General features: G+C 39.0%; 1 protein-coding gene across 2 annotated transcripts; it reads right to left on the reverse strand.

Moving 5' to 3' along the window:
- Positions 1-1,584: 1,584 nt before the first annotated feature.
- On the reverse strand, positions 1,585-23,538 carry MSANTD4 (Myb/SANT DNA binding domain containing 4 with coiled-coils). 2 transcript variants are annotated; one of them, XM_043998279.1, is made up of 4 exons: positions 23,313-23,538; positions 22,259-22,331; positions 3,956-4,586; positions 1,585-3,569 (listed from the first exon to the last, which is right to left on the reverse strand). In XM_043998279.1, the coding sequence occupies exons 3-4, from the start codon at positions 4,433-4,435 to the stop codon at positions 2,988-2,990; spliced, it is 1,062 nt and encodes a 353-aa protein (XP_043854214.1). In that variant the 5' UTR covers positions 4,436-4,586; positions 22,259-22,331; positions 23,313-23,538; the 3' UTR covers positions 1,585-2,987. The 2 variants fall into 2 exon arrangements, with proteins under 2 accessions (XP_043854214.1, XP_043854213.1); XM_043998278.1 differs by lacking the exon at positions 22,259-22,331.
- Positions 23,539-24,346: the final 808 nt, after the last annotated feature.

Genomic DNA, 24,346 nt, shown 5'->3' on the forward strand with positions numbered 1-24,346 from the left:
TCTTTTTGAGTCCAGTTTTAAATATTTTAAAAGGGCAAATGAGAGTCATTTGTATTTGGCCAAAATAGAAGTACCCCATTTGGATCAGGTGACACTGGCAAATGTATGGGTAAATTATGAAGGGTGTTTCACCTGTATAACCTGTAGTTCAAGAGGAAGAGTTAAGCTTTGGGCTCACACTTGTGGAAAATCAGTCTACTCGCCTCTTCCATCTCTTGTAGCCTCATTGCCCCTCAATTAGGGTAGTATTCAGCAATCCAAAGTTTTAGTAGGACAATTAATTAGGAGGCTTTTATAATATGTTATCATGATGTAGAGGATTACAGTTGAAAAGATGAGGAAGAAATAACTTTCTTTTCATAGGACTTCCATTTTCTATGCATAAGTAACTTAAGTGATGCAAGGGGAATAATTTATAAGGGGTTCAAGAAGGTCCTAAGATACAGTACTGTACATTGCATAAACGGGGTCAATATGTGCAGATAAAGTATTGTTCTCAAAGGAAAAATAAAACATCTTTTTGAGTTGTAGTTGCAGGATGGCTGATCGTCAGATGTCACAAATCGGCCATAAGGATAGACACCAGTAAGTACAAAAGGAATGGGCTTAAGCATTAAATATTTACCTTCCATGAGGCTTCATCATTTCAGCAAATATATTCTAAAAGTGGAGCAAATAATTGGAAAACATGATGAGTTCCATAGGGGAATACAAAGGGGTCAGGGGAAATAAAGTAGGAAAGGACAATCTCTTCTAAAATCCAGTACTCTCAAGATTCAAGGAGTCTAACTTGGCAAAAAACAAAACAAAACAAAACAAAAAAAGGACTTGGTAAAGTGAAGAGAAGGGAGTTAGAGAAAAGCAGTGAAAAGCAAAGAAACAAGCATTTATTAATAGTTTTACAATTATTTCATTTGATCCTCAGAATAACCCAGGGAGATAGATGTTATTATTATACCCATTAGAGTGCTAAAACTCAGTTTGGGGGTCAGCTAGGTGGCGCAGTGGATAAAGCACCAGTCCTGGATTCAGGAGAACCTGAGTTCAAATCTGGCCTCAGACACTTGACACTTATTAGCTATGTGACCCTGGGAAAGTCACTTAAGCCTCATTGCCCACAAAAATAGATAGACAGATAGATAGATGAATAAACAAACAAACAAACAAATAAATAACTGTTTGGGCCCAGAGGGCACACCTGGAGCAATGAATGGAAGTTGAGGAGAGGCAAATACAGGTTTGAGGAAAAGAATAAACTTCCTGATCTATTATTATTAGATCTATCCCTAAATGGAATGGTTGGCCTTAGGAGGCAATGAGTTCCCTTCTCTGCTTTGGACCTCTTCAAGAAGCTGGATGACCACTTGCCAGGACTAGATGGTGATTAATTATGATCTATTCTGATTCTAAAATTTTGTGATTCTCATGAGCAGTGAGAACAGAAGTTATTTGCTCTCTATTCTTTCTATGTTCAAAGAGACAACCTTTAAGACTGATTCCCCCGCTCAAAGATCCATGTCCTAAGCACAACAATCCCATTAACATTAGTTGGGCACCCTACTTGAAATAACAGACTCACAGGCCATCAGTATAAGTAAATTTATTTCTATGGCAGAAGTGGTTGTCTCAACAATAGAAAAATAACACTATTTGCGGAGTCAGGAAGTACAAATATACCTATACACATATAACCTACATATGTGTAACCTATGGCATATGTTCTAGTTTTACACATCAGCAAGCCATTCTAGATTTCACAAGGAGCAAATACACAGTCAGTCAAGTTTTATCAATGTGTGAGATGAATTAAGTGCTAGGCTTCGGTTCTACAAAACAGAAAATACAAAAGATCTACTTGAAAGATGTTTCCATTTTCTCCCTGCCCCTTTTTTAAAGTGAATGTAGTGCTCATGAAAGGTGCTAAATTGATCAATGGAAGACTTCAATTCCCAGAACCAGCCCAGGAAGCAATAGCTCTACACCCCACCAACTCTGGCTGGACCAGGGATCATGACCTGAGCATGGAGGAAGCACCTCCAGTATTAGGGAGAGGGTTTTCACCAATTTAAGTAAATCCTTAGTTTCTGTGATTAAATGGCAATGGAACTGATGAAACAAGTATTATTCTTTGGGGGTAGGGCATAGAGAAGAAATCCATTTTGTCTTAGCAAATACCATGCCCCTCCCCCCAACTCCTTTTTTTAAAAGCCTAAAAATTGCAGAGGTTAAGTTTAAACTCATGTACGACTGCAAAATTTCTATCATGCTCACCCATTTACTTGTTCAAGTTTTTAATTAAGATTGAGAAGATCAATTTGTGTAGGACTCAAGATGAAAGGGGACTTAGTCTGCAGCTGTGTCTACACAGGTCTGAAACTGACAAAAATGTCCAAAGTCATCAGGTTAAGTTGAACGGTTTTTGAATATGATTCATTTTGGGTAAATCCCATTATTCCTGAACTGTTGAGTCTTAAATAGCTGTTTGTGAACTGAAGTGTGTGTGGGGACGGAGGATTATTATCATTCGATACACTATAACTACACATTTCTACACATATAATATTTAATGGTTTGGTCATTTAAGTATGTCTAAATAAACCAGTGTGGATTTATTTTAACTGTCTGTAGTTTTAGGAGCAAAGTTAATATATTACTTAAATTACACAATTAGCCTAGACATGAAGATGCTTATGAATCCTGGACATATATTATACATCCTAAGTAACATTACTAAATGGAAGAGAATAGCACATTCATTTCTCCTATAGTGAAAAAGCTATATCACATAAAATATGTACTACTTAGTCACAATGAGTTATTGCCTACCACAATTTTTTTTTTCCTTTTAAATACACTAACAAACTGACAAAAAACAGCTAGGAAAAAAAATATCAACTGTCATGTTGCTACTTGACTTAGAGAAATCCTACCTATGACTTATAAACCTTTACAGGAAGATATCCATTACTTATGGAAACTTAGAAAATTCATTTCAAGTGTCCCTCCCTTTGAATACGAAGCCGTTCTTTTTCTATCTGTAAACGTTCCTTTTCAATCTGAAGTTTCTCAGATTCAAACTTCAAAAACTGCAACCTGTCTTTTTCCAGTTGCAAGCGTTCTTTCTCAAGTTTCAATTTCTCAGTCTCTAAATCTAGGGGCTGCAGAATATTTTTTTCTGCTTGGCCGAGATCATTTTCCAGAGCAGGTTTCTCCAAATGGACAACCTGTAACCTCAATTTTTCTCTTTCAATCTGCAGCCGCTCTTTCTCTACTTGGAGTCTTTCGTGCTCCATGTCTAAATGCCATAACCGTTCCTTCTCGATTTGCAGGCGCTCTTTTTCTATCTGTAGTCTTTCTGACTCGATGTCTAGACGTTGCTTTTCTATCTCAAGCTTCTGTTTCTCCAAGCTTATGAGTAAGTAGGAATCATCATAGGCAGACTGAGACTGTATTGAGGATAGAGTACCAAACTCTTTGATGTGGGGGAAATCATCAAGCTCATTTTCCCTCTTGGAATCTGGCACCACTGAGGATAACATTTCTTCCTCCTCCTCCTCCTCCATTTCAAACTGCAAGAAAAGAAAAGAGGACTATTTAAGTATTTATTTACAACTTCAGTGAAAGCTCTATAACGCCACACAAAATAAAACTGCATGCTAAAACTCCCCAGATGTCAAAGCAAATATATACACACCTCACTTTTTTAAAAGTTATAACAAAAATCTGAAGACTACCATAGGAAACATGCTTCTATGTATATAATTTTGTGCGTATGTCCACATATATATATATATGTATAATTATATGTATGTATGTATATACAAATACATATATATGTATGTATGTGTATATGTATATACAAATATAAACATACATACACATATACATATATTCCTCTCCAGTAAAAGAAGGATTACACGGTAAAGCTGCACACAGAACCAGGCTAACCACTTACTTCAAAATTCTGTGGTCCCTTCTCTTCCTCTTCCTCTTCCTCCTCCTCCTCCTCTTTGATTTCTGTTAAGGAGCCATCTGCTTCCTTGAAATCAGCTGTATTTTGCCAGTCCAAATTTGACTCATTTGGAAACAAAATTTTTTCATCCAACTCTTCAGTGAGAGAGTCATTGAAATCTGATGATGAAAGGGGGAAGCCAGAGCCCACCAGCTTTATGTTCGCCTTCAACCATTTCCTCTTCATAAGTGCTCTCCAGTCAAGGTATCGTCTTTTCACCTCAGTCCCGGTTCTTTGTTCTCCTTCCCCCACAGCATTCACACACTCAGCAATCTCCTCCCAAGCCTTCCGTTTCATCTCATTAATTGTTGTATTGAGCTGCTTAGAAAATATGACTTCTTTCCTCTTTCTAATTTCTTTCAAAAGGGTCTGAGTTTCTTGAACACTAAAATTGCTTTTCCTTTTTCTTTTCAACTGCTTCATTTTCCAAAGTTGAATACAATTTTTACTATCACAGCAATGTGAAAGTATTGAATGATTTCTAGAAAGTGCAAGGACCAAAGACAATCCCTAGTTGGCACTTTGTTTTTAAATTATAGCTCTCTACTCAGCTAGAAGCACAGGTTGATGAATCCTAAAGGGAAAAAGAGTAAAAAATCCAAATCAAAAAATCCAAATCAATCTCCAACATATATAGTGCATATTTCTACCTAATAAACTTTGTTCAACAATAATTAAGAACTATTATGCCAAACGGGCCATTGACAAGAGAAACACGGTTGTCTTCTTTAAATACTTCAATTTACAGTGTAATTTTAGAGATATATTGGCAGTTCCAATGGGAGGAGCTACTTCCAATGTGTAGAGTGTAGGCCTTGGAGTTAGAAAGGCCTGCTATGTACTAATGACTATGCGACCCAGGAATAGTCATTTAACTTCTCAGTGACCCAGGCAGCTCCTAAGATTTTAAGTTGCTGAGTTGGCACAGATCTTCATTATTCAAGAAAATTTCCTCACAAGGAATTCCCTTTAACAATAAAAGCACAAGGGGGCAGCTAGATGGCCCAGTGGATAGAGCACCAGCCCTGGAGTCAGGAGTATCTGAGTTCAAATCCAGCCTCAGACACTTAACACTTACTAGCTGTGTGACCCTGGGCAAGTCACTTAACCCAACTGCCTCACCAAAAACAAAACAAAAAAAACAATAAAAGCACAAGTCCAGTCCATCCTCCATATAATCCTGCCCTCCCCCATAGGAAAACAAACAAAAACACCCTGAAAACTTAAACTTCACATGGAAAAAATTCTGAACAACTATCACTGCACTTGCTAAGGTTAAGATGAACACTACCACCTAAAAGGCCTCTTTACTACTTTGGTGTTTAAAATATGTTTTCAGATAACAAATGGCAAAAAAACAGCAACAACAAAAACCATAAAACACTATTGGAAACTAATCATAATAATATGTATTTTGTTACACTGGTACCTCCTCCTGTTTACCAAGAACTCTTCTCACAATAACCTTTCATTCCCATTTTACAGATTATTAAAACACTCAACCCCTAGTTTTCTAACTTGCCTATGATCATATGGCTAAATCAATGGTAGAGCTAAAATTTAAATTCAGATTTTCTGACTCCAATTCCAGCCCTTTTTCTAAGACTTTCTCCAACAGTGAAAATCGACTATTTGTCTGAAAATCGGTAGTCTCAGTTTCCTGGGATTAAGTGACTTGGCCCATGGTAAATATGCCAGCATGTAACAAAAGAAAATCCAGGCCAACCTGACTTCAGTGTTGGCTCTATATCTACTATGTCACATTGCCTCTGATGTCTCAGTAAAAGTTTTCCAAACTAACAGATAAAATTTAATGAGATTATATATGTTTGTATGTGTGCATGTGTATATCAGGTTATAAACATGGAAAAGGAGATTCCCCAATCCCTCACCAAATGCTCACTTCTATATTAAAGGTTGCTAACTCCATTTGAATTCCTATCCCCTTCCTTTCCACCAAAAGTATATATGCATATTTCATAAACAGATACATGTCTCGTATACACTATAATATACATGTGCATATATGTTGTCTATGTTATGTATATATATTCAATAATTTCTGATGTCTTTAGAATTTCATAACAGTTTAATTTTCTGACTTCCCTTCTCTTTCCTCTTCTTCAGGCCCCTAACATAAAATTCTGTAGAACATGTATTTATATATTTATCATCATCATCAATCATTAAAGTGACTTGCAATTGCTTCACAACAGCCTTGAATTTCAAAACAGTGCCAGGGAATCATTGCTATAATAGGACAGCAAATAAGAGTTAAAAACAGTGCCATTGAAATGCATTTAATTATTATGCGATAAAAATCCACCCCCTCCACCCTCAGGGCAATGAGGGTTAAGTGATGTGCCCAGGGTCACACAGCTAGTGTCAAGTGTCTAAGGCCACATTTGAACTCAGGTCCTCCTGACTTCAGGGCTGGTGCTCTATCCACTGTGCCACTTAGCTGCCCCTGGGATAAAAATCTTAATATAAACTATTAACAAAATTGGGTAGATTCTTTTCTTAGTAGGTCACTAAAGGATGGGAGAAAGGAATACTAAGGTCATTTTAATGATTATTGGTTTTGCCTTCATTCTGTGCAGTTTATAACTCTTGAACTACATACTACAGCTTTTGCACTGAGTATATTTGGAGGTAGCAAGGATGAAAGTTAGTTGGCACAGTGGACAGAGGGCTGGACCTGGAGTCAGGAAGAATAATGTTCCTGAGTTAAAATCTGGCCTCTGACACTAGACGTGTGATAATTGGTAAATCACTTAACCCTGGTTGCCTCAGTTTCCTTATTTGTAAAATAAGCTGCAGAAAGAAAAGACAAACCACTCTAGTATTTTTGCTAAGAAAACCCTAAATAGGGTCATGAAGAGTTGGATACAACTGAAAACCACTGAACAACAAAGATGAAAATGGACACAGCACTCAGTCCTTTCCCAAAATTGAATTCTCCCAGGTACTTCCAGACATCATTTTTTCTGAAATGCTGAGATTTTACTAAGTTCAAATTCACTGTAAACTGCCAACAATTGATGAAAAGTTCTATTCTATCTAAACTAAGCCTGTTGGAAAACCATTCAAGAGAATTGTATATACATACATACATACACACACACACATAGTTCTTCTAAGGACCAGAGAATCCACAGTTATAAATTTAAGGGACAAAGTAATTTAATAGACTATTTTTCTAGTCCAATGTTATGGTAGATACATAATATATAATAATTGAGTGCTTAGTTGTTTGGTTTGGTTAAGTGCTTAGTTGTTAAATAATGTAGACTTTTGATTAAAGGGAAAAGAATTCAACAATTTTTCATTTATGCTTGTACACAGGTATCATAAACTTGGAACAATGAGACAATTCTGAAAGAGAATACTGTCAGATAAATTTTTGCAAAATTAGTACTCCTCTGGCAAAGGTTTGAAGGAATTATACAAAGAATTTTAGATGCTGAATATCAGATTTAAGACAACATAGGTTCAAATTTCATCTTTGCTACTTAATACCTAAATGACCATAAAAAAGTCACTTAACTCTCTGGGCCATATTATGCATTTTACAAATGAAAGCTTGCACTAGAATAGTGGTGACCAACCTGTAAATCCTTCCACATCACAGTGTTTGGTTTTTTTATGAATTTTTTTTTTTTTTGCAGGGCAATGGGGGTTAAGTGACTTGCCCAGGGTCACACAGCTAAGTAAGTGTTAAGTGTCTGAGGCTGGATTTGAACTCAGGTACTCCTGAATCCAGGGCCAGCGCTTTAACCACTGCGCCATCTAGCTGCCCCACACATCACAGTGTTTTAACAGAAGTAAAACAGAAGTTATATAGAATGATCACCTGCCTGATGACAGAGGCAGCAGTCTTGTCCTTGTCTATTTGTATCTCCAGTACCTAGCACAATACCACATACTTGGTGATGTGTTTCTTGAACTGACCTGGAAATTCTCTCACACATACATGTGCACGTGCACATATGTACACATGTACATGCACACATAGGCAATTGTGTATTCTATAGGTTGAATAAACATGTACTATTTTTAAACTAAATAAAGATAAGATTAAAATGCAAATTCATTTTAAAGCATTATTAAATTCATACTCGATTTTTATAATTTAATATTTTCACAGAATCTCTGAGTTGGAAAACCCCTCAGATCACCGAGTACAACCCATCCCTGAACAGGAACACCCTTTATAGCATTCCCCACCAATGATCATATAATCTTTGCTTGATGAAAACCAAAAGGGAGAAAATACTATCTCCCCAGACAACCTACTCCACTTCTGGATTGTTCTAATTATCGGAAGCTTTCCCATTCTATGAAGACTAAATTTACTTCTTTGTAATTTCCACTAGTTGCGCATGACTCTGGCTTCTAAGACCAAACAGAACAAGGATAAACCTCCCACATGATGGCTCTTTACATGTTTCATGACCCTAGAAATGGGGTTCCCTGGAAGTTTTCTTTCTCTAAGCTAAACACTCCTAGTTTCTTCAAATAATCCTCATATGTCATGAGCTCACAGCCTTCCTGGATATCCTCTGGATAACAGTTTCCAAATGAGGGCCACATCTACGTAGACACCGATATACTTAAACACAAACATATGTAGATAGCTCCACAAAATCTTATATTCCTACTTTCAAAATCAATAGATACCGTAACAGGTAAAACTAAATGTGTGTGGTCACCCTACCTGTCCCCAGTGTGGGGAAAGCTAACTAGGACAACAGTTTAGGTATTAAACATTTATTAAAATATATTAGAGGTTAACAAAGAGAAAACAAGTGTCTCTGAAAGAATAGAAAAACTACCTCAACCACTCCTGGTTGAGCAGCCAACTCCATGAGGTTCCAACCATCAACTGACAAAACCAACTGCCTCACACACTGCTTCAAGCTAATTGGTAGAGAGTGGCCTCATGTTGATGTCAGGTAACTTCAGGACAATGAACCTTGGAAAAGGCAACCCACGCTCTCACAGCAGGGAGCCCCTGGTAATAATATTCTCATAATACTAATAGTTCAACTATTAGTATGGGTGAGCTTCAGAATTTCTATTATTAAAAAAAGGGCTGGGGGGGGTGGAGCCAAGGTGGCTGAGGAAAGACATTAAATGCACAGAGCTCCTGATACAAATCACCCCAAAAATAGCAATAAAAGAACTCCTGGAGCCGAAAAACACACAAAAATACGGGCTGAAAGTTTTCTCCAGCTATAGATAGATTTCAGGGGGCTGTGCTAGGCCACAAATAAAGCCTAACCCCGCAATCTGGCCGACACATCAGATACCCACCGGAGGAATTTGCCCCAATGCCTCCAAATCGACTGCAGCAGCAGGCGTCTTCTGGAACTGAGCATGTGGTCAGTTGAACAGCTGGCTGGGGGTGGGGGTATGGGGTAAGTGCAAGGGTACCAGTGGACTGGGGGGAAGGATTCAACTGTCCCACCCCAGCAGGGAACCAGGAAGAAATCCTGAGTGGTGGGAGGCCTAGGTGGGGGAGGGGAGAAGGGGAGCAGGCTCATCTTAGCTAAAAACCACACCACAGAAAGCTTTGCTGGTTGGTTGTTTAATAAGTAGGCTTGAGGTTATCTTCGCACCAGAGAACAGGCCAGGTGAGATTAAAACCTGCCCCCCCCCCCCGGACCCTCTGAAGCTGGGAACAGGAGCACAGCCAAGAAACTGCCCCCCCACACACACACACACTCCAGTGGAGAGTTGTAGCTCGAACAGTGTGTCCTGAAAACAGCGCTACACTTTAAGAAGGAGTTAAAGGCCAAGAAATAGTAAGCCAGGATGAGTAGGCAGAGAAAGCAGACGACCATCGAAAACTTCTTTGGGGGAAAGGTGGACCAAAATACAACCTCAGAAGAAGAAGAAGATAATAACAGGGTCAAAGCTTCAACATCCAAAGCTTCCAAGAAAAATATGAACTGGTCTCATGCCATGGAAGCTCTCAAAAGGGACTTTGAAGAGAAAGTATGAGAAATAGAAAGAAGATGTAGAGTAAGGGAGGAAAGAATGGAAAGAGAAATGAGAGCGATGCAGGAGTCATGAAAAAAAAAGTCAACAGTTTGAAAAGCCAAATGGAAAAGGAGATTAAAAAACTGTCTGATGAAAACAACTGCCTAAGAATTAGGATTGAACAAATGGAAGCTAGTGACCTTATGAGAAACCAAGACACAGTAAAGCAAATCCAATTGAATGAAAAAATAGAGGGCAATGTGAAATATCTCCTTAGAAAACCAGCTGACCTGGAAAATAAATCTAGGAGAGATAATTTGAAAATCATTGCACTACCTGAAAACCATGACCAAAATAAGAGCTTAGACAGCATCTTTCAAGAGACTGTGAGGGAAAATTGACCTCATTTTCTAGAAGCAGAAACTAAAATAGAAATTGAAAGAATCCACCAATCACCTCCTGAAAGAGATCCTAAAAGGAAAACCTCCAGGAATATTATAGCCAAATTCCAGAACTCCCAAGTCAAGGAGAAAATATTGCAAGCAGCCAGAAAAAAGAAATTAAAATACTGTGGAGCTCCAATAAGGATAAAGCAAGATCTAGCAGCTTCTACATTAAAGGACCAAAGGGCATGGAATATGATATTCCAGAGGGCAAAGGAACTGGGACTACAGCCAAGAATCACATACCCAGCAAAACTGAGTATAATCTTTCAGAGGAAAAAAATGGGATTTCAATGAGAAAGAGGTTTTTGAGGCATTTGTGATGAAAAGATCTGAAGTGAATAGAAATTTTGATTTTCAAATACAAGGTAAACAGGAAAAAGACTTCATGAGGGATATTAAAAGATCAAACTGTTTACATTCCTACATGGGAAGATAATACTTCAAACTCTTAAGAACTATCTCAGTAAGGAATTCACAGAAGACACAGTTCTGAACTGAATATGAAGGGATGATATCTGTAAAGCATTTATGATTTGTTCTTTGTGGGGCAGACAGGGTGGGGTGTCTTATGTCTGGGGCTAGATTTGGGCTTGGGGCCTCCTGGGTCCAGGGCTGGTGCTTTATCCACTGTGCCACCTAACTAACACATTGTAAAGAATTAATTGTTATTTGAGGTTTTTATGACCCCATCTTTTGGCTAGAATTTTATACCATGATGACATCATTAAAATAGGGTTGAGGTGTAGGAGGAATAGACTGGGGGAAGGAGAAGGGGAGAGATAGTTCACATGAAGGAAACAAGAAAAAAGCTTATGGAGGGGAGGAGAAGAGGGGGAAGGAGTTGGGGAGTGAGTGAACCTTAATATCATCAGAATTGGCTCAAAGATGGACTAACATACATACTCAAGTAGGTATAGTAATATATTTTTTCCCTGAGAGAGGGGAGGGAGATAAGGGGCAGGGGGAGAAGGGAAGGGCAGATTGGAGGAGAGAACAGTAAAAAGCAAAACACTTTCAAGGAAGATGAAGATGTTCTGCATTACTGCACAAGTATGACATATTGAAATGCTTGATCTCACAGGGAGGGTTGAGGAGGGAGGGAGGAAGAAAAATTTAGAACACAGAATTAGCTCAGGGACCTTGATCTCATCGGAGTAGGCTCATGGAGGGAATAGCATTCATACCCAATTGGGAGTAGTAATCTATTTAACCCTGCAGGAAAGTAGGAAGGGAGGAGGATAAAGAAGGAAGGGTGAAAAAAAGGGAGTGCAGAAGGGGGAGAGAATAGTCAGAAGTAAAACACTTTTGAGGAGGAATAGATAAAAAGAAGATAAGAGTAAATGTCATAGGAAGAGAAAGGGATGGAGGGAAATAGTTATGATGATCGATTATAATGGCAAAACGTATGGCACCTACTTTGCGGGGCTTTTATGAATAGAATTCTCTGTCAAGCTTAAGGTACTATATACAGGTTATAATGAACAGGATACTATCAGAAAAACATGGAAAGACCTACATGAATTGAAGCAGAGTAAAATCTACTACATACAAAATAACAACAATAGTGGGGGGTGATCTGCTGGGAAGCATGTAGTTATTTTCAGTAAGGCAATGTTATCCAATATAACCCTGAAGGACTTATGAAAATTGCAGCCCATCTGCAGAGAAAGAACTGATAGTATCTAAAAACAGATGGAAACACATTTAAAAAAATTTTTTTTTCCTCTTTGACAATTCCTTAATCTGAAGTTTTGGGGACTTTTTGGAATGTTTTCTCTCACAACTAGCTAATATGGGAATTTTTCCATGACTACTCATGTATAACTTATTTTGAATTGCTTGAGTTCTTATAGGAGGGGGCTGGGAATGGAGGGAGGAAGAGAAGTTGGAACACAAAGTTTTAAAAAATTGATGTTAAAATTTGTTTCTACATATATTTTAGAAAATAAAATTCTATTCAAACCAAAAAAAAAGGGCTCTCATGTCCAAAACTATTGGGAACCACTGAACTATTTGATCTTAAAGGCTTCTAGCTCTAAAACTTATGATTTGAAAAGAAATCATCAATCTGTTATATAACTGACATTGATATCAATTAAAAGTCAACTAGATGAGTAGATGTTTCGTGACCTTATATGAAATTTTTTATCTGTAAACCACAATAAAAATATAAAGTCTTGCTGTTGACAATGAAATAAAAAAAATAACAGGATATTTTAAAGAAGCTTCCACAAAATCACTGGGAAAGTTAAAAAGAAGTTTGTGAATTATAGAAACTTGAAAAGTCAGTCTGGTAAGGTCTATTCTAGCTCTTGATCTAAAGGCCCTATAATTTTTAGCACCCTGGGCAGACTGCCATTCTGGGCATTCTTTGCCATTGATAAAGTCATACATGATAGGACAGGTCAGTAAGATTGAGCTTTGCCCCAGCTCAGTGTCACCTCATAAGAATTCATTTAATTGATTTCCCTTGATTGCCAAATCCTGCCATCCAGACTCTAGTAGAATCATGCTAATTGCATCATGCTTGATTCAGCTATACCTTACATCTCTATTCCAATTCTTTTATTCTATTAGAAATTTTATTAAGATCTTATTAACATTTAACCAGCCACCACATGGGAATTTGGTGAATAAATCACAACAAGTTTGTTGAATATGAAAATCTGACTTGACAGCATTGGTCCACAGCATCTTAGATGCTGGCCAGCATTGCAACATACCCAACTGGCTGAAGACATATTTAATTATTTAGCGGTCTCACTCCCACCCCCATAGCTAACTTTCAGAGGCACTGGGGAATATCTTAATCTTGGAAGAAACACTAGTTTAATGTAGTTCAGAGTTTCAATTTTAGATTGCACCACAATCCTTTGGATGAAATACTTGAATGTGTGATGTTTTTGTTTACTCATACTTTCAGCTACACTTATTTTTGTAAAGCTGGGTTCTGTGGCTTATTGTACTTAAAAAAAAATCAATACAGGGGGGCAGCTAGGTGGCACAGTGGATAAAGCACTGGCCCTGGATTCAGGAGGACCTGGGTTCAAATCCAGCCTCAGACACTTGACACTAGCTGTGTGACCCTGGGCAAGTCACTTAACCCTCATTGTCCCCCACACACAAAAAATCAATACAGAAGAAAAAATTAGGGTGGTGGTACTCAATCTGATTGCAAGGTTTAGGAAGTTATATAGTACTTAACAGGTACAGACATCTCATTAGTAGTTGTGGGTTTTTAAGAATGAAAGAAAAGGGGGCAGCTAGGTGGCACAGTGGATGAAGCACCAGCCCTGGATTCAGGAGGACCTCAGTTCAAATGTGACCTCAGACACTTGACACTTACTAGCTGTGTGACCCTGGGCAAGTCACTTAACCCTCACTGCCCTGCATACATACACACACACACACACACACACACACAAGAAAAATAATTTTTCTTTCTATTTATGAGTATTTTTTCAAACAGCTACTAAGGTGTTCAGACACAAATATTTATTAAGTTGTTTGGACTTAACTATTTAATAAATAGAACTGTTAGGTAATTCATTTGGCCTACTGGCACCATGAAAATAGTCCTGAGGCACTTCAATGTGAGCCAAGAAAGCCTGGGAACCTCTGGTTTAGCCAAAGTTAAAAAAAATAATAAATTAAATTGTTTTTTAAAGTTTAAAAAATTTCTTGGGTAATTTTTGGGGGGCGGGGCAATGAGGGCTAAGTGACTTGCCCAGGGTCACACAGCTTTCTGAGGACAGACTTGAACTCAGGTCCTCCTGAATCCAGGGCCAGTGCTTTATCCACTGCGCCACCTAGCGGCCCCTGGGTAATTATTTTAAAGCATTTTTAACTGCACCACCATTTAGGTCAAAACTTTAGGGTCTATATACCAAAAAATCATTATGGGTTGTCATAATTTAAAACAAGCAGATAACAACAACAAATACATTCAAAGGTTTAAATTATCAAGTAGATAATTGTGCTCTTATAACTTTCTATAAGAAAGAACAACTGGCTGTTATTATCCATGCTTTCCACTGTTGTTTTTAAAATACATTTCTTCCTAGAATGTTTGAGCTAAAGTAATAAAATGAAGACTGGAAACAAAAAAACAAAATCTATAAAAAGTCTAAACCATTGGATAAAGAGACTTAAGTGTTAGAGATTATTTCACTTTTTATTTAAAATCACACTACTCAAGCTAACAGCCTTTAGAAAATACATTACGGAGCAATTATGAACCAGCCTCTGAGGAATGAGCAAAATGATTGAACAAACTCATCTATAATTCCTAAGACTATGAAATATAAAACAAAACAAGACTGCATAGACAGCACAGTGAATCAAGAAGACATTTTAGGAAAACTGTCCCCCCCTTTCATTATTTGCAAAAGAAGAAAAAAATAGTAAAAACAGAGATGTATCATATACAAAGCTTTAAGGAACCCTCCCATTATATTTGTTACTGCTCAATATACCATGCATTCTATTGATCCATGCCACCTAAAAGAGTTATGCCAAAAAAGTATTCAAAGGAAAGTAGGAAAAATGAGTGAAGGTTTAGAATTAAAACTAAGGTGCCCCAGGCAACTGGGCAGCAGTAGCAGGGACAGCAGAAAACAAATAGAAAACCCCAAATATGATGTAGCCCTGTTTACTTAGGGAGGTTCAAGGTTCCATCTTGAAGAATATGAGTATTAGTTGTAAGGCAAGGATTGTAAGGAGTAATAATTACTGTTAAGGAAAATCTTCCAAATAGTAAAGGTGGCCAAAGACTGGAAAAATGTTACCAAGACAGGCTGAAATATTCTTTTCAAGAAGTCTTTTTTGTAAAGCTTTGAAGGAACAGAGAATGAGGCCAAGCTGTGGCATGTTATTTGGGGACTGGTAAAGAAAGTGGAGGTTACTTGACATGAAGGTCAAGATCAACCAAGCTCGACCATAGCTCTGAATTCTCTGCCAACATGACAGTTTCTATTTTGCATAAAAAGCAGGGATTCTGCTTGGACAAGGTTAAATAGTCTCTTTATTTAACCCGATGTCTCTCAAGCCCTATCCCAAGTGTAAAAAGTAGAGACCTTGGGGAAAGGGGGACTTAACTCAGTCCAGGGGGTTGTTAGGTCATAAAAACTAAAATGGGTTTCTGACCATAGTTTAGGTAAGAGTTGAAGAGGAAGAAGAAAAAGAGAGATAGTAGTTTGGTTTAGAGAAATAAGTATCAGATGAGTTTTAAGCAAAGGTCAAAGCATGTTCTTGACCAAGATTCTATACTTCCTGGTATTGACCGGTTAAGAAGTTTGAAGGAAGCTTCATAAACATCGGATGAGAAGCCTAACTGAGAGAGTTCAACTACACTTCATAGCTCCTGGATGAGGCTATCAACTGGGAAGAACCTTTATGCTTAGGGATTCCTCTATGCATAAGAAATGGAGTGACTCCAGAGATGGAGAATGAAGCTGCAAGTAGCTATGACAATAATACATACAGCTTAAGTCTATAGTATAGGAGCAAAAAAAGGCCTGAAACAAAGAAAAGAAAGACAGAACACAGTCATTTTTTTTTCCTTTCTTCCTAGGAGAAGTTTATTACCTGAGCATGGCACTTCCCAGTGAATGGTGGAGATCACCTATAAAACCAATGAAAAAGCTGTAACCACAGCATCCCTAGGAAAGTTTCAGAGTACCATAAGTGAAAAATCAGACTTGGAGACCAGTTTGGAATAGAGAAATATGCTTCACACAGAATAATTCCTAACAGAGCAAAGTGGAGAATGATACCTGTCAGGGAGTATGGTCAAGTGATGGCTGATGGAGAATAGCAGAGATTGATAACTGATGCTAAACGAGTCTGGCAGAGTAGCACATTATATCACTAGAAGCCTTTCTATTATACAAGAAACTTTTCTAGTTCTGTTTTAATAAGACTTTCTTTTACAAAAGAAGACCTTCCAGATTCAGAGATCACATTCAGATTCTTATCTGAGAAGGAACTGAGTCATTTATTGAGTGCTTACTATGTGTCAAGCATGGCGCTAAGCACAGAAAATATAATACAGCTAATTGCAGAATTCTTTCATGCATACATGTACTGGTAAGTATCTATGCAGGTGGCTATCCATGTATATATAAAGATGTAGAAGGCTTAAGTATGGTACAGCCAAATACTATGTTTTTTATTGCTGTTGGTATTTCTGCAATAGTACTACTACTAAGAATTCTCTCTACCCTTGATTCCTTCTCCTCTCTTAAATTTGCTGATGTCTGTCGGTAGGCAGACTATTCATTCCCAGTAGTATGAAAAATGTTTTTCAGGTAATTACAGTTTAAATAGTATTTTCTTCCATAGAGGCATAAAGATGGGATCTAAGAGACACTTGGTAGAATCAGTAAATTCATAGCATCCCTAAATAGCAATGTTTACAGCCTCTCTAGTTTAGTATATATTAGCAGATGCCAAATCCTTATGGAAAAACTTTGAATAATATACCACTATTACTATTTCAAAGGATTTTGTGATATACTATTTTTATTTCTGGGCTCTAGCGATTGCCTTTGTTTTGTTGTTCTTATGTGGTTAATATCATTTTTTAAAATTCCCCTATCGTGCTCTCTTTATTCTAAGCATTCATGTGGAATAACTATCTTCTGAATTGCAATGAGGCACTGCTGAAATGGAGGTCAGTAAGAACTACAAATTCAGAAGGGCAGAAAATGAACACTTTGGGAATAAAGATCGGCTTTATGAAACTGTACTGAGTATAAAAAAACTAATGCAGAAAATGAACCAATAAGCAAACTTACAAAAATGAACTCCCAAAAGATGTTTAAAATTAAAACCAAAAACAAGTCAGGAAGTTGTTTGACCAGCTTCTGTACCGATTCCTATACTGGTGCCTATATTGACCTTTCCTATTATAAAAAAAGTACTCTGTCTACCCTTGGAGTAGACTTAAAATATGTAGAATCTTAATGTTTACAATATAAATAATTGTGTTTCTAAACAAGGACACTATCTATAGCCAGGAATCATTAAGTAATTTTAATGGCAAACGAAAATGGGGTCTTCGTATGCTATATACACAGAAAAATAATATGGGCCCTCTGTTTAAATTTTGTAGTCCTACCTCATCCTTACTATGATAAGCCAGAGCTGGAGGGAGCTTGGCTGATCCAACATTTTATATGAAAACATCAAAATAACACAATTCTTACAGCTCTCAAGATACATCATAGAAAAGAAGCAATTTTAACTTAAAAGCTATTCCTATATTTATCCAATTTATAGAATGGCTCTCAGTGACCTCATGACTATTACCTTCCTTTCATTCCTCAAGGCCACAAGAGACCTTGAAGCAAAATTGTTTCTGGTAGTGTAGCCTCCTGTTTTGGCTCCTAGAAAGCAGACTCCTGGATCTCTCCTTTGTTTTATATAACTCCTAACAGTGCACACATCCCAAGAGTCTTCTATACCTACAGACACTAATTAGTCCTGATTAGCAAGAAATCTAACAAAGTATCTTTTCAGCAGAAAATCCTTCTTTGGAAAAAGAGGAGAAAGGTTTATTCCCCCAACTGTCAACTGCAAGGTACCAGCAGCCATGAGTCAATTTAGTGGGGTCAACTTACAAAACTCATGCTCTATGTTAAAAACAACAAAACAAAATTGCTGTAGGTCTCTACAAATTGATAAAATCAAAATGTGTGTATGAATGTGAGCATAGGAAGCCCATTGCCAGATTTGGTTCATTTAGAATTGGCAGAAGAACTAAAACTAATTTTTTTAAGAACTAAAACTAATTTAGAGGGAAGAAAGTAGATCAGAAAATATTAGGTGATTTGGCATTTCAAACTAGATGTCTTATAAGTATCTCAAACTTAACATGTCAAAAATTGAATTTTCCACTCACATAGTCACCACCCTTTCATTATCATTATTCACATGAAATACTGAAAAAGGCCTTAATAGATCTGGCTTGACCCTCTCCCCTCTCCAATCTATCCTCCATATAGTTGTGATATATGGAATGATATTCCTAAAGTACAGGTCTGACTTTGTCATTACAAACTCAATAAACTTCAGTTAGTCCTTAGCAGTCATAGGGCAGAATACAAATTTCTCTATTTGGCCTTTTAAAACCTGGCACCAACATATATTTTAGTTGTATTATACATTCCTCCCTTTCATACATTTTCCAGTCTAGCCAAACTGACTTTCTTGCTGTTCCTTGCACATATTTGGTCTCTAATATGTTCCCTTGCAAGTCTGTCAATCATTCAGTTAATAGACATTTATTAAGGATCTACTATTATGTGCTAGGCATTATGCCAAGTACTGGGAATACAAAAAAAAGTAAAACAGTCCCTATTTCAAGGAGCTCACAATTTAATAAGGAAAAACACATGCAAATAACTGTACAAATTATATATAGGAAAATGTGAATATGATCAGCAGAAGGAAGGCACTAGAATTAAGAGGAATGAATTAGGAAAGGCTTCTTGTAGAAAATGAGATTCAAGAAGCCAGGAGGCAGAGATGAGTGGGGTTCAAATTCCAGGTACAGGGGACAGGCAGTGTAAAGGCCTGGAGCTGGAAGACAGAACATCTTAAGTGAGGAAGGTCATCTCACTGGATTGTAGAGTAAAGAGAAAGTTTTAAGATATATGGGTTTTGGAAAGGTGGACTGGGGCAGATTGATCATTTTGACAGCTAGCTGAGTAGAGGATGGACTTAGAGAAGGGAGAGGTTTTGTGGACAAGATACCAACCAGCTGCAATAGACCAGGTGTGAGGTGATAAGGGCATGCATGCAGCAAGGTGGTAGCAGTGTCAGAGAGAAGGGAGAGAATTCAAGAGATGCAAAGGCAAAATCAACAGTCTCACTGTGGTTAGCTGAGAAAGCTAAAGAAACTCCATTTTGTCTGCAGTTCCTCTATCTTTTCTCTGTTAGTTATATGGCAATCTCCACCCTGTGTTTGACCTTCCTTTCTGCTGAGACAGCAAATATCCCCAACAGTACTATCTATTAACAGAAATCGCTAACCTGAAGAGCCATTCCTGTTACTAGCCCCAGCAATAGACTCTGTCCATTAATGGATACCACATTCCCTATTTCTACCCAGCAAGCCCCCAGCAACAAGCCCAGTCCAATCAAGAGGTACCCCATACCCAATTCACTTCCTGTCTAAAGTGAACCCTATATAAGCTTTATCCTTTTGTTCCTTCCGTGTGGGTGGAGTTCCCACATTGCCAAACTCAATAAATCCTGTCGGTTCCTAAATTTCTGGTTCTAGTTCTGGTTCTGGTTTGTTCTGGCACCAACAATTTTACCTTACCATCCTCCTCCTTGTCAGTAATGCAATCCCTATTCAATATGTCCCAGAATCTCTAATTTCCTTTGAAGCTCAGCTCAAGTGTACCTTATATATGAAGCTTTTCTTGATCCCTTAGTCGTGCCCTAAACAACCCATTACCTTGAAATCCTTTGCATATATTTGTGTTTGTATTACACACACACACACACACACACACACACTTTTACATGTGTATATTTTATCACCTCCCAATTGTAAACTCTTTGAGGGCAGCAACTGATGTTTTTTACTTATGTGCCTAGCACCTAGTCTGGTGCCAGCTTGACATTTAATAAATTCCTTGTTGACTGAAAACAATACAAAAATCAACACAAAGAATGTATGGAAACCAAAAGGACTGGATAGATTGCTTCCAGAGGCAGAGGATAAAGTTAATACAACATCTGTGTAATATACCTATATGGGAAACCACAGTAACAGATTGCTCTGTCAGTCACTGGCTTTAGGGCTTATTCTATTCAAAGGAGGCTGACTATGAGATGAAACAGAGTTCTGATTATTCGGATGGGGTGTAGGGTGTCTAAATCTGTGATTCATCATGGTAGGAAACTCAATGCAGATCCAAATCAACAAGTATTCAGAAAGTTGCATGGGTCACACTAAAAGTCTTTAGAGATTTGCCCCAGGTAGGTGCTTAAGGTAACACTTGAACCCACATCTTCCTGACTCCAAGGTTGGTAATCTACCTACTATGTATGACATGATACCTCGGATTATCAACAGGATTCCTAAATAAAAATGTTAACTCTCAGGTATAGCACAATCTTTGTTTTTACAGTCTGAGATTCTTGGTCATGTGCTGGTCTCTGCACTCAAAGTACTCAAATGGATCTGTGAACAATACCTCCAATAATGCAGATTACAAATCATCCATGTCTGTCCATCCTTTGAGATTTTTGTCCAAATCTTCCCCTAAATTTGCCATAGTGGGTTCACCCAATGTGCTGGCAATCTTCCTTGTGTACTCAGGACATTTCCAGGATGGCAGTGGAGCAAACAGGCTCTCCATTTGGTTGACCCTCATGATTATCACTTGATCAATACATCTTTGTGCAAGAGGTGATATTTGCTTTGAACAATTAATAGGATTTTCATGGATGGAGACTGGAACAATGGAGAGTCGGGGTCAGGAGGTGGGGTGGGGGAAGAGGGAGGATCCCAAGCTTTTGGAATGGCATGAGCAAAATGTATTGGAAAAGTACAGTACAGTGTCAGAAAAGGAGTGACATTACAAATGTGAAATTTGGTTGGAGGTGACTGAGTTGTAAGGCTGGAAATTAGTTTGGAGCCAGCCTGTGGAAGACCTCATGTTAGCCTCTAAAAACCAACTCAAGATTCATTTCATGAAAATACTAAAATTGGTCAGTTGCCCAATACTGAGGCCCATAAATGTTCACATTTCTTTAAATTCAAGCATTTTATCTCATCCTGACAGCCAGCAAGGGCTTCATTGTACAAAAAATTTTAAAACCTCCATTCTCATAAATCATCAAAATGGAAAAAATATTGTAAATATACCACGATTGATTTACTAGGAATTGTTACCATTTGGGGATTTGATATAAACATTACATACCTGTTGTTTGTATTCAAAGTTTTATAGTGATAGGATTGCTACTGCCTATGACAATATTTACTACACATTTTTGAACACTGTTTTCCGATTTGTCAAATACTTACCATTTGTAGAACCTGCTGACAGCTCAGCCTCATCAAAGTTTTGGCCCAAAGCCTTTGAGGAAAATGATCTAACCTGCTCCCTAATTGGCATTGGAAACTTGGCTATGAGCCCCAGCCATTGTCTGAAATTCTGCTTCAGTACATTTATCCTGCCATCTCTATTTGATTGTTCCATTCAGGCTCTCCTCCCAATAGTTGCCTGGGTAGGATGAATTCTGCCACTGAATATCTTGCCCACCAATTTTTTAAAATGTGAAGATTAAAGATTTCTGAGTAAAATATTAATATGCTACTAATCTGTTTTTAATTCCTAATATCTAATTGGAAGAGGAAAGAATCACTACTTTCTGCCTCTGCCTCCAGAGTAATTACTTTTTCACTCCCACCCCTCAAAACAGATAACTCTGAAACCTCACAAATGATGACAAGGAATTATTTACCATTTGTCCCTCATAGGGATGCTCTCTTGAAAAAATGACTTTGTTTTTCTGAAGGGTGATTGAAATGCACTGGCACTTTCATGCCCGGAAGTTTTTGGAAGTACAATTACTTGAAAATGAAGAATGGATGGTACAGAGAATTAGGAGATCTGTAGAAAACTACAGGAAATTCTGGCTAGCAACATCTCTTCAAAAGATTTTTATAAGGCATTAGTTAAACTGTAGCTACAAGAAAATAACTACAAACATTAAATCCAGAAGGAAAGAAAACACCAAAGTAAACAGACTGAATGGAGGAACTAATTTTTGTTCCTTCTTGTATTCTTACCAAAGTGGGGAAAACTGATGAGTTTATCTTCACTGAAACTTGAGGTATTGGCCCAAGGATGTAGGGGGACTGTCTAGAAAATGGAGAGGTAGGGTGTTTTTGCATCGAGTTTTCTTAGCAGTTTCTAAGTAGAAACAACCTAACCCCCTGGCCACGTTGCTGGCTAGGGCACCACCTGAGTATCCCTTCAGAAGGTAGCTGGAATGAATTCCATTGGGCTGTGAAGATGCAGAAGATACACATTTCGGTCCAGGTTTGGGGGGGGGGGGGGGATTGGTTTTTGGTTGTGTGTGTGTGTGTGTGTGTGTGTGTGTGTGTGTGTGTGTGTTTGTAAAGGGTTACAGGACCAAGGGAAAGGCAATCTGGGGTCTCGGGAGCCTGGTGAAGGAGAGAGCCGAGAGCACAAAGTCAGGATCTTAAAGCTGAAGAAATCTTACAGGTCACCCTGATGGATGAGGGCAGTGATTTGCCCAGGGGTAACATGGGTAGGGCCGGGGTAGAGAGCTGAATGCACATACTCTGCCAGCCACTTTTCGCTATAGTTTCCCGCCCTTGCTACATCTGGGAAGGAAGCGTCTCGTTTTCTAGGCTGCCTGGATCTCCTCCCATCCCCCCTTCCCTATACGCCCCTCCCCCACTCCCCTCCCCCACCTCCTGGCCTTTCTCCTCCGCCGGGAGGAGATGAATGGTGCTCTAAGTGTTTCATTGGCGCTTTACACAATTTCTCAGACCCAGGGCCGGCGAGCGGAGCGACTAGGACTAGGGCCAGGGCCGGGCTCCCGCCAGGGCCAAGCCAGGAAGAGGCTGGAGCGCCCCGGCTGGCTATCTGGTTTTCTCGTTCGGAGAGGTTATTATGCCTCCCGGGACTGGGGCCCCCTTCTCTCCCTCTCTGAGGCGAGGTTACCCTCCATTTGGAGAGGAGGAGCCCACGGCCATACACTGTGCACCGAGCCAGGGCTGGGGCTGGAGCTGCCGCCTCGCCAGCTGCGCCAAGCCGTGCCCCTCCCAAGCCTCCACCTGCACTAAGAATTTCCCCCTCGCGGGAAACACTCACCTGCGGCCCCACCTGCACCTCCGGAACTTCTCCTCCAGGAAAATAAATAAATTATGCCACCTCTTTCCTCTCCTAGCCTGCCGTCCTTTGCCCGCCCCGCTCTACCTTTCCAGTGTTTCCACGGGTAGCGACCGCTGCCACTCAGCCATTACCGGCAGGCCATTGGTTCGGAAGGATCTGTCATTCTGGCAGATCTGCCCGCCCCAGGGTTAGCGTCACAATGGGAATCGAACTCACGAACTGGTCCCCGGATTCCTTCCCAGGAATGCTGCTGCTCCAGAATTCGTTATTTCCACTTCTGCGCGCTCTCTTTGGTGGACGCCGCTGTCCGTCACAGGAGCTCTCGACAGAGATTGGTCCCCTGCTATCTCCAAATCTGTTGGGTTTAAACGAGGTAAAGGCAGCCAAGTGTCTCCTATGACCCGGGCTCTTTACCCGCTGGGAAGGGGGGGAAAGTGGGCTTGGATGTACCTCAGGATGAAACTGGAGGAGGAGACAAACGGCAGGGTAGAGGACAGAAGTCTAGTGGTGAAGACCTGAGGAAAAGGCCGTGCCCATGGTCCCAAACATGACCCATATCCCTTCTTCGGAACGGACTGTCTACACCTGAATCTTTGAGGAGGAGAATCTTATCCAGCCTCCTCCATAAAATAAATGGGGGGGGGGGGGGTGGGAGACACGGTTCTCCCTACTTCACTTTACTCATTAATGCTGATGACCTTACTGAATGAGAGTTTTGTTTGCAGCTAGGTGGTGCGGTGGATAAAAGCACCGGCCCTGGATTCAGAAGTACCTCAGTTCAAATCTAGCCTCAGACACTTGACACTAGCTGTGTGACCCCAGGCAAGTCACTTAACCCTCATTGCCCCACACACACACACACAAAATCGGAAATAAAAGGTTTAGATACTTTCTGTAAGAACTTTTCTTAATTTAAGCTTTTAAACCTCTTTTCATGAAGACCCACTCGCATGAACAGTATTCAGTCATTTCTGTAAATAAACAACAAGAATAACGGCTTGAGATCTTTTATG

Source organism: Dromiciops gliroides, chromosome 3 (genome assembly GCF_019393635.1).
Source record: "Dromiciops gliroides isolate mDroGli1 chromosome 3, mDroGli1.pri, whole genome shotgun sequence".
Classification (NCBI taxonomy): Eukaryota; Metazoa; Chordata; class Mammalia; order Microbiotheria; family Microbiotheriidae; genus Dromiciops; species Dromiciops gliroides.